Raw genomic sequence first — 12156 nt, 5'->3', positions numbered from 1 at the left:
TATTATTTACTATATCTGCATGAATAGCTATAAACGAGAAAGGAAATAAAAATTCTCTTTGTCAACAGTATAAGCAACCATCTAAATTGAATTCTTAAGTAAATTGGAGTACAAGTGATCTTCAATACTGTAACTTTAAACCTTTTCATCTGCCACGCATGGTACAATTCATTTCACCTAATTTGCTGAACTAGTCTACAATTTTAGATCTGCCAAATTTTGTTGGATAGATACCAGATCCCGGTACCCTTTGGGAGTGGAATATTGGTCCCCTCACACGAATCCAGGTCCTCTGCAATCACAATCCTAATTGCTTAGAACAATTCATGGGGCGAGATGGAACAGTTAAGATTGAGTTCTTAGCACAATTTTTAACAAGCGAAAAAAATTTATTTTATTTTTACATATTTTGTCTTAATGTCTACATTTTTTATTTTATTGTCTACAATTGTTAAATTAATGTCTACACCGTTCGACCGAATTTTTAACAAGTGAAAAAAATTATTTTATTTTAATATCTACATTTGTTATTTTTTATCTTCTACATTTGTTAAATTAATGTCTACACTGTTCGATACAGTTGCTATTGACAATTGTTAATTAAAACCTACAAGGTTGCATTGCTTTTTTTTTTTTTTCCCAACCTGAAGGATCGATCCCAATCAAATCGATAGATAAATGTTAGCGCAATATTGCTTCGTAAAAGGCAGTGGTAAAATAATTTTCAGGAATAAACATAATACATTGGATGGAGACAATGAGATCAACATCTGCTTGTAACTTAAGTGTTTTAAACTAATATGCATACAGCAATACCGATTCCCATGCTAAGCCGAAAATTGATGACATTTGTAAGCTTGTAAAAGGCTATAGATAGCTGAATTTGTGGATCCATTCCAATTCTAATTCTTGAACCAAACAACTCCATACTATTTTTTTTGGCTTAATTACATGATGCCCCTATATTTTTTTTGGTGTTTTTTTGGGGGGGGGGGGGGGGGTAGTTTCAGTTTACCTCCTTTATTCACCAAATGCCCAAATCATCCCTGGATGACTAACATTAAAATTGTTAGTTAACTTTTCTTGTATAAGAGTTGCAGAAAGATAATCATGTTCTCAAATATTTAATCTTTTCCCAATTTTACCCTTGTGCTACCAAATACGTTCATTATTTCTTTAATTTTAAAAGCATGAATATATGTATTAAAATTATATAATGTAGCATGAATATTTTAAAACAGCTCCTTATTCTAAATTAACTGCTAATAAAATAGAAATTGAACATTTGCAAAGATTAATTGAAATTCAATACTATTAAATATATATTGTTTTCATTGGTTTTTTTCTTCATTATCCTTATTTACAAGTTCTTTTCATGCTTAAATACATATAGTAATACTTCTATAGAAAATACTTAATCAAAATAAATTAACACAGTTAATTGAAAGGTATATAGTTTGTAAGAATACTTTATGAAAAAAAAAGTAGTTCATATGTACTAACAATTAATGCATCACCAAGAAATTAGCAATTACATTCCATACAAAAAAAAACCTTATAATACATTAATTGTATCATAAAAAATTTAAAATGATATATCACAATCGCAATTGAAAGTTTAATTTGAATTTTTTTACCTATAAAAAGAAAATAATTGGCATTCGTGGAATTAAAGAATAAAGAAAAAAAAGGGGCAAAAGAGGAGGAAACAAGAACGAGAGACACATAAATGTTAACAATAATATTTTTCTTTTTTCAACCTTCTGCCCTCTCCTAATCCCTCCTTTTAGCAAGAAGTCCCTAGCCAATGGCCAATATTAGCAAGCATATACTTGTTCAATGTACCGCGGCCGACCGTAATAGGTCTAATTACATTAGCCATCAAGGGAAATGTTGTGTTTTTTTATAAATATAGGGGGAAATCGCCACTCACCCCTATAGTTTCAGGGGAGCAATAAGGAATTAAGCCCTTTTTCTTCTCTCCTTCCAACCGATTGATAAGTGATATGGCTTCTCATATGGTTTGGTTTAACCGTGCTGCATGTCCGACTTGTGAGTCGCGCTTTTTTTATTTTGCCACTGAGTCAATGGGTTGTTTGGATTGAAATGTTTTGAAATAAAATAATTTAATTTACAAATTTCAATCACTTTTTTATCTTACATACATCTAGAACTGTTCACAAATCGAACCGCTTTCGAGCTCGAGTTCAAACTCAAAAACATTAAGTTCGGTAGCTCGCGAGCTCAATTATATATTTTATTTTTTATTTTAATAGTAAAATTACATATATCTCTAATATTTTATTATTTATTAAAAAATAATAATTTATTCATTTTTAAAAATACAAAATATATATTTTTGAACTCGTCGAACTCGAACTCGAGTTCGAGCTTGACATTTTGAACTCGTCGAACTCGAACTCGAGTTCGAGTTTCATAAAATTAATTGGAAGCTCGGATCAATAAGGCCAAAACTCGACTCGACTCGGCTCGGCTCGTTCGCACCCCTGCATACATCACATCACAAAAAGTGCTACAATAATTATCTCAAATAAATCATCCAAATGAACTCCTATCCAAACAAATCCATTATACACAATTGAGTATCATTTTAGCAAAGTCGACGTCCATTAAATAACCCTTTTGTTACTTTTACTTCCATAAAAGATTTGAAAACTTGAAAGAAGCCCGTGAACACAACTGAATATGCCCTTGTCAAGATCACTTGCATTCAGTTCAACCTCTCAGCAATTCAGCCCTTTTTTTTTTTTCTCAAGTGTCAAAAGGCAGCAAATTACATAAACTGCTTTAGTCACTAAATAAGATGACCAAGAAGACCGTACAAGGAAAAGAAGAGAGAACACTTTGTTCTTAACAAAACGTGGAGATGATCAATTGCAATCCCTACAAATCAAGTTGAGATTTCAAGCATGGCAGCTCTACAGCAGCTGTGTTAAATGCTAACCTCAATACTGTCCTACAAATCCCAGAGCATCCACACGAGGGATGGCAATGTGCAAGCAACCAAACTTTCATGTTCTTGAACCCTTCAATTTTGCAGGTGACTTTCTTGCACTTCATCCATCCAAAACTGATTTTTGTGCTCAAGTACCCATTATCACTTGAATTTCTCCACCGTCTGTCGACATTCCTACAACAGGACTTTCCACCATCTCTAAAATGCATAAAAGGGCTTGCCCCATGGATCTCCAAGCATAGAAGAAACGCTTTTTGATTCCACTCCCGTGGACCAGCATTCTCTCGCAAAAGTTTCGAAAGACTTCTGTTCACTTGACCAGGATACACCGGTTGAATTCCCTAAACTATTTGACGTGGAATGTTCATCAAACCAGGCAGGAGATTCATACATGTATTGCAAAGGATTAAAGGACCATTCAGGAGTCTCAAAACTTTGAGCCATCTCCCAAAACGCTCTTTGCAGCTCCTCCAAGCTGTGCACCTTATCCTGCATTAACAAGTGATACAAGAGGAACTAATAATTAATTCCATGCCATGTACTTTTTTTTACAGGTGACTGAAAAACAAATATCTTGACGAAACTAATTTGGACATATGATACAAAAGAAATTCTCATTTACTTCCATACCATGTGCCTGTTCTTGGTACTTCTTTCCTATTCACAGACGTTGAAATTTAATCAAAGTGCAGGTGAAAAATGTTAAGAGAGTCCATGAAATTAGCTACTATCGTTTAGCAAAATGACCACCAACCAACATAAATAGCTTAATTAACAATCCCATTTCCTCTCAGACTTTAAACTAACCGCTATAACCTTTCCCTAAAACCTAAGTTAAATCAAGGCCTCTCTGGTCAAGCTTGCAGATTCTGTGAGTCTCGGCTCAATTCCAAAAAATACAGAGGTTTCACTGTAATAATACACATGATTGCAAAAACATTAAACTACTGTTATAGCAGTCAGCTCATGTCACGGTCTTCCAAATGCGAAAAAGCCAGTCACTACCTACATCCAGGCTTCAGTGAAGCAGCCAGCTTATTCAGGTACAAATTACAATGCATAACAAATGTTAGCCTAAAAAGCTCGCTTTTTTAGCTCAGATTAAGATCTGGTAGTCTCATGAGAGAAAAACTGATGCACATCATCAAAATATTTCACAAAGCACTTTCAGCTCTAGATAGCAAACTAAATCAAATAACAAATACCCTGCCCAACAGCCAAGGAAGAGTGATATCGCATCTAACCCGTATAGAAGGCCAACGTAGGGTCAAGTGTACCATTATTAGTTGAATGACTTACTACCCTTTGACTCACCTACATCTTGATTTTCTTCTCTTCCAATAACCTGTTCATTTGGGTGTGTATATGTCCTATGATCATTTTCTGGTTACACTATAAACAAGCTACTGAACCTTCACACAATCTCAAATACTCTTCTACCTTGAAACTGAGGTCAAAATAATTAATCAGACTTAGAACTCCCGGAATTAAGTACTTAGATACTCAAGTCTGATTAATTCTGTGTCTTATGACTCCAAAATGTATGCCATGCTAGATATAGGATCCAACTATGATTAGTTATATACCGATGGAAGCATTCATTAGAGAAGGCTAATCAGCACCATAGGGCCTAGGATTTAAAGTGCAAAAGGGACACAAGGTTTCTGGGCCATATGGTTCGATCTCTTGTATCGTGCCTATATCAGAAGCCTGGATGAAACAATCGACTTGGAAATGTTCCTCTCTTGCTTCATTTTGATGCTTTTTAGCCATAAGCCCCTAACCTATGCCTGCTTATCAACTTGAGTGATCTCTAACTCACATGATGATGGACTGTGAAATAAGCAGAAAGAACAACACAGATAATCTTTCAAAAAACATGAAGATCATTTTCTTACCTCTTTTCTCACATTGTCTACAAGAGACACCATTTCTTGTAGAAAATCAGCAAATCCCTGAAAAAAAAAATGATAATCAGCATACACCTTGCTCGATGAAAGAAATTTGCAACCTCAAGAAGGGAAAAAAATAAAAAATTAAAGGAAGGATAACGAAACACTTACCTCATCCTCTTCTTCTTCTGCAGGATCATAAAGGCCAGTATCATACATTATCCTCCTTTTTTGATCCGACAGCACTGTTTCATAAAGAACAAATCAGAATACCATCTCATATAAGAAACTAAAAGATGAACAGAATACTACTGAACAAAGTTGCAAGTACCAGAGAACTGGGATTCTTCAGGGGATTGATGGTGCATTACCTGAATAGGCCTCCTGAATCTGTTGGAATTTTCTCTTTGCTTCACCCAACAGTGAAGGCGTTCTGGTCCATTTATCAGGATGCCATTGCTGCAACCATAATTAACATCCCACAGGCAAATCAACCAATAATTCGTATTAACCAATTCATATTCAAGAAACTATACGCTTTATTTCCCCCGTTTTAGCTAACCAAAAGAAAAGAAAAAAAATTGGCATAAAAGGAAAAATCAAGAAACTGAGACCGTTTCTGAACTCACCATAGCAAGCTTCCTATAAGCACGTCTTATCTCTTCATCAGAAGCATTTGTAGGCACACCAAGAATGCCGTAATAAGAAGATGACCCCCTAAAATATTCCCCCTCCATCGCAATTTTAACACAGAAAAACACCAATTCAGCACCACCCCAGATGAAATTTTACTGGGCTCAGCAATTGGTTCCCTCTTTCAAGCTTCAGTTTGATCGCATTCGCAAGAGTTTTAACAGAGGTCAGGTGATCAATTGGCCATCGAAGGAAGCCAAGTCTTTTATACTCGTCAGTAATAATCTCTGTTGTTGACTGAGCAGGGAATAAGTCGTTAGTTTAGAGGGTCCCAGTGGAAATTCCAAAGCTACGTGGACAAGTGTTGAGAGAAAATATCTAAGCGGACAACATTTGCGTGAATCTATCGATTTATCCATCGAGCTTCTATTGGTTTCTGGAAGACTTGAAAAGTGATCCGGAAAGTTCCGGAACGCTATCTTGGCCCACGTTTTGTTGGTAAGGACTCTAAGATTCCTCGTTGATGGCCGAAAGTCTTTTGGGAAGATATTTTCCATGGAAAACTCTCGTGCTCGATTGCTCTTCAATTGGCCTCTTTCTATGGTCTCAACCTAGTAACTCTTGACTATTTTATTTTATTTTATTTTATTCAATTGGCCCCTTTCATGGTCTCAACCTAGTAACTTTTGATTATTTTTTTATTATTTGATAGCCGAAAGTCTTTTGGGGTAGATATTTTCCATGGAAAACTCTCGTGCTCAATTGCTCTTCAATTGGCCTCTTTCTGTGGTCTCAACCTAGTAACCCTTGACTATTTTATTTTATTTTATTCAATTGGCCCCTTTTATGGTCTCAACCTAGTAACTTTTGACTATTTATTTTTTTATTTGGACAAATGATCAGTTTCAATTTTCACATTTCACAAAAATATTCTTTGTATTCCTCACTTTTTATAAAAAGAAACAAATTCATTTTTAACATTTAAAACCTGAAACTATTACATTCCTGAAATCAACTTTAACAACCTGATTATAAATTTTGGGAATATAATTGGTAGAACACTTGATTAACTAAACTTGATATTCATGTGAAATTTAATGAATCCAAAAATAAAAAAAAATTATAACATAAAAAAGAACGATTAATTTTTCCTACATTATTATTGTATACATTGACGAGTCTAGATACATGACATATCATTTTAATTTAAGTTTAAACACTAAACTTTGTATGTATGATATACACCTAGACTCGCAAGTGTATGTACTAACGGTGCATAAAAAGATTTATCCATAAAAGAAACCCTACTTTCTAAAACAAAGAACGGCCTTTTTATATTATAATTTTTAATTTTTTTTCTTTTTTGGTTCAATAAATGTGATGTAAATGTGTTGGAATTGATTGAGTGATCTATTAATTCTATCCTCAAAATTTATTATTGGGCTATTGGATGATTTAATTCAGATTGAACGTTAGGTTTAGGGATGTAATAGTTTCAATTTTTAAGTGTTAGGGACGAATTTGTTTCGTTTTAAAAATGAGAGATGAAAAGAATATTTTACGAAATGTGAGAGATGAAATATATCATTTTCCATTTTTATTTTATTCTAATAGGAAAGGAGTAGGATTTAAGAGGGACAGAGGAAATGGCGGGTTTAAACCCAAAATTTTTAATTTATGGAGGATTAATTTTAGGATTAATATTCTATAGTCTGACAGTGTATATATACTTTCACTATTGAATGCATGACACATAATCTGAATTTAAATTTAAAATTCAAATTTTGCATATGTGTTGTGTATCCAACTGTGATAGTGTATATTAAATATAAGATTTACTCTTAATTTTAACCACTAAATCAAAGTCCCATTGGTAAATATTATATATTTGTACAATTACAAGAATAATTTGCATGTTTTTGTAATAAATGGATCGCCTAATAAAATACACGCGTATGAACGGATGGGGTTTTTTTTGGGAGCATATAAGCAATTGTGTAAGAATGATAAAAGTTCAACGATGAGTGATTAGATTTAGATAACGTAATTTCTGAAATGAGTGGTACTATAGTTAGTGTAGAGTTGTGGAGAAATTAGTATACAATTTTAGTTTTTTTTCCTTTCCTTTTAAGGAAATAGGGACCAATTAACTACTTGAGAGTACAAAATGAAACTTGAAAAGTGATCATCATGCTTTAACATATATTTTACGTAGCACTGTCAATAGAGGCTGGCTAACTCAAGATCGGCCCGTTTGATTAAAAAAAAAGTTCACTGAGTCTAAACTTTAATTAAGCCAGGTAGAATTAAAACTTGAATATTAGGCCCAAACTAAATGCGAATCGAGCTTGAGCCATATTAGGTTCAGATCCGATTAAAATTCGGCCCATATATGAGTATAATTATATATGTAAAAACATATATAATAATATTTATAATTTATAATTATACATATTACAACATAAAATGCTAATAATTTATATATAAATTTGTATTAATTCATAATTATAAAATACATATTATATATAATTATGAGTTTGGACTAATCCTGATTTGAATCCGAATCTCATATTATAGTGTGAGTCGAATTTGAGACTTAGTATTAGCTTGAAACTCAAAAGTCCGAAACCCAAAAATTCATATAACTTGTGAGTTGAGTTTGAACTTGCTAAAGCCCAGTTCAAAAAACCCAATCGACACTTCTAATTTTACGCATGTATGTATATATTCTTGATCTTTCCTTTACATCTAATTTAATTTGGTAGGGGGACTAAATTTGCATATTTATGTTCACACACTTCGTTTACTGCTGATAAAATATTACATTTAATTATACAATATGCACATTTCTGACAAAATTGTGTAAATTTAATTCCATTTTCCACAAGTGGTATGTGTGAGGAGGCCAAACCTTACGATCTTACCAGATCAAGAAGTAGTTACCAGTATGAAAAGAACATAGAAAATATGACCATTAACTACAGGCCATAGGTAAAGATAGTTGAGCATTAACTCACGGTCGCACAACTAGAGAAGCTTGCGAACTGGGAAAAAATTATGGTGTAGAATCGTTCAAGGATTCCGAGTGCCTGGGACAGAAGATATTTCTCGGACGGGAACGTGTCCATGAGTTGGAATTTCAGGGTGACACGCACTCTTTCTAGAGAAAATCTTATCAAGCACTGAAATGCTAAGCTCTAAATTTTACAAGGGGAAAGATGACTATATATATTAACCATTGATGAGTTTTATTGGAGATAAACCGTAGGGTCAATTGCACATTGCAACCTCAGTTTTAATTTTCCACAATTTACTAACTTTGATATTGAGTTTTTTAAAACCCACTACAATTAACTGAAATTTTGGCAATTTGAAATAGATTTCATTTGACTAGTGATTAGTTAAAAAAAAAATTAAAAATAAAAATCCTTTCAATTCATGCCTTATCTTGCCCCCGAAATGCAAATCTTTTTTATTAAGAAATAAAAATTGGTCGAAGTGATTTCCTAACCAGTATTTTCAAGAACGCTCTTGCTGGGGGACGAACTGATGATAATATTGTGCTTTTACTTCTAGACGGAGCTCCAGTTAAAACTCATGCTGCTACATCAGGATGTCAGGGAAGAGTATCACTCGTCCCTCAATCCCGAGTGAACATTTCCAGGGTGGCATGATTATATGATCAATTATATATATGCCGTTCATAATTTTGTTCCAAAGAATTCTCCAAGGACATCTTTTAAAAATTAAATTAATTAAATGATTAAAATTTTCTAATATTGGATGCATGTCACATAATTTAAATTTGAAATTGAACTCTACATTTTACACCTGTTACATCCATTCTAAGTCAACAGTGTATATGCTGTTAGGATTCATTTGGTTCATGAATTGGATGAGATGGGATGACTCATTCTCGAATTATTAATCCTGAGTTAAGTCATCCTGGGATTAATTATCCAAATTATCTAGTGTTTGGTTGGTTTATGTTGGATAGGATATATTAGGAAACAATTCTATCAAGTGTTTGGTTGAAAATTGGATCGCCAGATGAGATGGGATGACTCATCCTCGAATTATTAATCCTAGATTGAGTTATCCTAGGATTAATAATCCAAATTATCTAGTGTTTGGTTGGTTTAGGTTGGATAGGATATAGTAGAAAATAATCTTATCATGTATTTGGTTGGAGATTAGATGAGATAGTATTACTATTTTAATGGCCAAAATAGCCCTTAATTTGTAGGATCGTTTTAATAAAATAATTTAATAATTTATAACTTTTATTAAAATTAAGTAATTTGAAACTTTAGAATTATAAAGTAAATCAATGGTTTTGATATATAAAAATTTGCATTCATTGAAACTTAGCCCATTCGAGCCCTTAAAAATAGGTTTTAACATTGTTTTTGAATCTAAATTTGAAATTTAATTAAATAATGGGCTGAGTTTTGTCTAAGTTAAGATTGAATTGAATAAAATCAAACTCATTTAAGAGTTTTAAATGAGTCAAGCTCAATTTAATTTAGAATATTTTTCTTTGGACTAAGTTTGAGCGTATTGAAACCCTCATTCTTAAAATCCAGTTGATAAGGTTATGTATTTTTATAGAATTTAGTTGAAAAAATAAGGTTGGTAAGGGCAATTTAGTCCAAGGGCAATATTAATTTTAATCTTATTAAACGTATTCTTTATTTATTTCTATCTATTTTACTTTTTGTTATTAGAAGTAATGATTATCATAAAGTCTATGCTATAACAAAGTATATGTTATTTATTTACATAGACTGTGTCTTATATTACTTAAATTAATACATTTAGAGCTTAAAACAAATTAAATTTTAATAACAACAATAACAAATTTAAATCATTATAACATAGTGGTTATCAACTAAATATAAAAGAAGTAAATATTATGTAATTTAAATTTCTAGTTTGCTAATATCTTTTAAATATTCAAATTACAAATTTTTTATGCTATACATTTTTTCTTGAATTTTTTGATAGTATAACTAAATAAAACAAGAATGAATTATAAGTAAAAAATAATTACAATATTATAATAAGCATATAAATTAGTAATGCTAATAGGAAAGTGAAACAAAATAATAACATAAGAAATGTGGGGTAGAGAGGGATTAGGGGGAAAGATTAAAAAAGGACATAAGAGAAGTAAAAAAAAATAAAAAAAGATGAAATCATAAAAAAATAAAAGAAAGTAACAAAAAATGGGAATGAATAAACAAAAAATAATAATAGGAATACTTTTGTCTTAAAATATCAAATAGGGGAGCAAAGTGTCTCTTTAATGAGTTTAGGAGGACAAAACACAGCTAAGAAAAAAGTTCAGCGGCGTTTAGTGCATTTAACCCTAATAATAAGGGGTATGTCACATTTTGAACTCGGTCATCAATTGGTAAATGATACGATACAACTGCTCATTGCTTGATGCATTAAACATACCTTTTCTTTTTGGTATTTATTGTGTACAGCTACGACACCACGATTTCAGAGTTTAGACTTAGGATTTTAGGGGACTAAGTTGAACCCAAAAAAAATAGAGGGTTATTTTGGTTGCGTAATTCGGGAGCAAAAATGTACCAACTCTCCAAGTAATTCTCTTGGGAGTTTTGTGGAGGCCTTCCTTGGCACCAAATTCATAACAGCTCTCTTTTAAATCATTTGCTTGACAATTATATTGAAGCTGCTGGGAAAAGTAGATACAATTATATTGCTTAACATACGATTTTGTATTAATATTTGGGAAGAAACCATTGTTGGGCAATGTAAGTAGTAAGCAGTAAGTACTACGTCTCCAAGAAAAAGGTTAAAGATCATGCAGATCCCATTGAGCATTTTTGATAGGAAGGACAAATACAGATGGCAGTACACAGCAAATGGTTGTTACTTAACTAAGTTTGGAATGCGTGAGCCAAAGAAAGACAAGGTAAAGTGTGGACCTAGCAAGGCATAAATGAACTCCAGCAGAAACAAAGAGATATCCGGAGTCTGGAACCAACTATGGGGCCTCAATACTAAGCACACAGTAAAACACCTGTTGTGGAAGTGTCTTCACTTTTTCTTTCCCACTAAAGAGGAGATTTTTAGGGGCACCGACAAAGGAGACCCAGTGTGTAAAAGTTGTGGTGAAGCATCTGAAACACTAGAACATACCTTCCTCTAGTGTAAAGTTAGAGGGTTTGCTTGGATTACGTTTCCCACCTTATGGGGTTGGCATCATTGAGTATAGATGGAACTTTTGGTTATGGTAGGAATCATTGCAAGAAGCAAGATCAAGAGTCGATGGAAAAGATCACATTGAGCTCCCTACCTTCTTTGGCAGTTGCGGAAAGCAACAAACGAATGCTCTTTCAATCATGAGCAAAAAGACAATCACCAAATTTTGCAAAAATGCTTTTGTACGGATGTGGATAACTGGATTAATTCAAAGAAGCAGGGAGGCTTGCAAACAATGTTGCAGAAGACCACAATTTTATGGAAGATAGACAGGGTACTAGCTGGATTACAAGAGCAACATGCCACTGTAATGTATATGGATGCAACTATGAACCAGAACAGCACCAACGCTGGGATAGGAATTGTTGCAAAAGAATGTAATGGCAACATTATCACAACTTAGTCCATACCATGTAG

The 12156-nt window shown here is 32.9% G+C and overlaps 1 protein-coding gene across 1 annotated transcript; it reads right to left on the bottom strand.

Moving 5' to 3' along the window:
- Positions 1-2707: 2707 nt before the first annotated feature.
- On the bottom strand, positions 2708-5778 carry LOC113718927 (uncharacterized). The gene is made up of 5 exons (XM_027243861.2): positions 5499-5778; positions 5241-5328; positions 5041-5114; positions 4876-4932; positions 2708-3466 (listed from the first exon to the last, which is right to left on the bottom strand). Exons 1-5 carry the CDS (start codon positions 5604-5606, stop codon positions 3176-3178), a joined length of 618 nt encoding a protein of 205 aa, XP_027099662.1. The 5' UTR covers positions 5607-5778; the 3' UTR covers positions 2708-3175.
- Positions 5779-12156: the final 6378 nt, after the last annotated feature.

The sequence above is a fragment of the Coffea arabica genome, chromosome 11e, assembly GCF_036785885.1.
Source record: "Coffea arabica cultivar ET-39 chromosome 11e, Coffea Arabica ET-39 HiFi, whole genome shotgun sequence".
NCBI lineage: Eukaryota > Viridiplantae > Streptophyta > Magnoliopsida > Gentianales > Rubiaceae > Coffea > Coffea arabica.
Note: the sequence above shows the minus strand (reverse complement) of the source record. Positions and strands in the feature narration are given on the sequence as shown.

Excerpts from the sequence above, each read along its gene's own strand:
- LOC113718927 (XM_027243861.2), bottom strand. The coding sequence starts at position 5,606 with ATGGAGGGGGAATATTTTAGGGGGTCATCTTCTTATTACGGCATTCTT. Across the intron at positions 4,933-5,040 it reads CAGAAGAAGAAGAGGATGAG|GGATTTGCTGATTTTCTACA; the intron begins GTAAGTGTTTCG and ends TTTTTTTTTCAG. Across the intron at positions 3,467-4,875 it reads TAGACAATGTGAGAAAAGAG|GATAAGGTGCACAGCTTGGA; the intron begins GTAAGAAAATGA and ends TTGTTAATGCAG.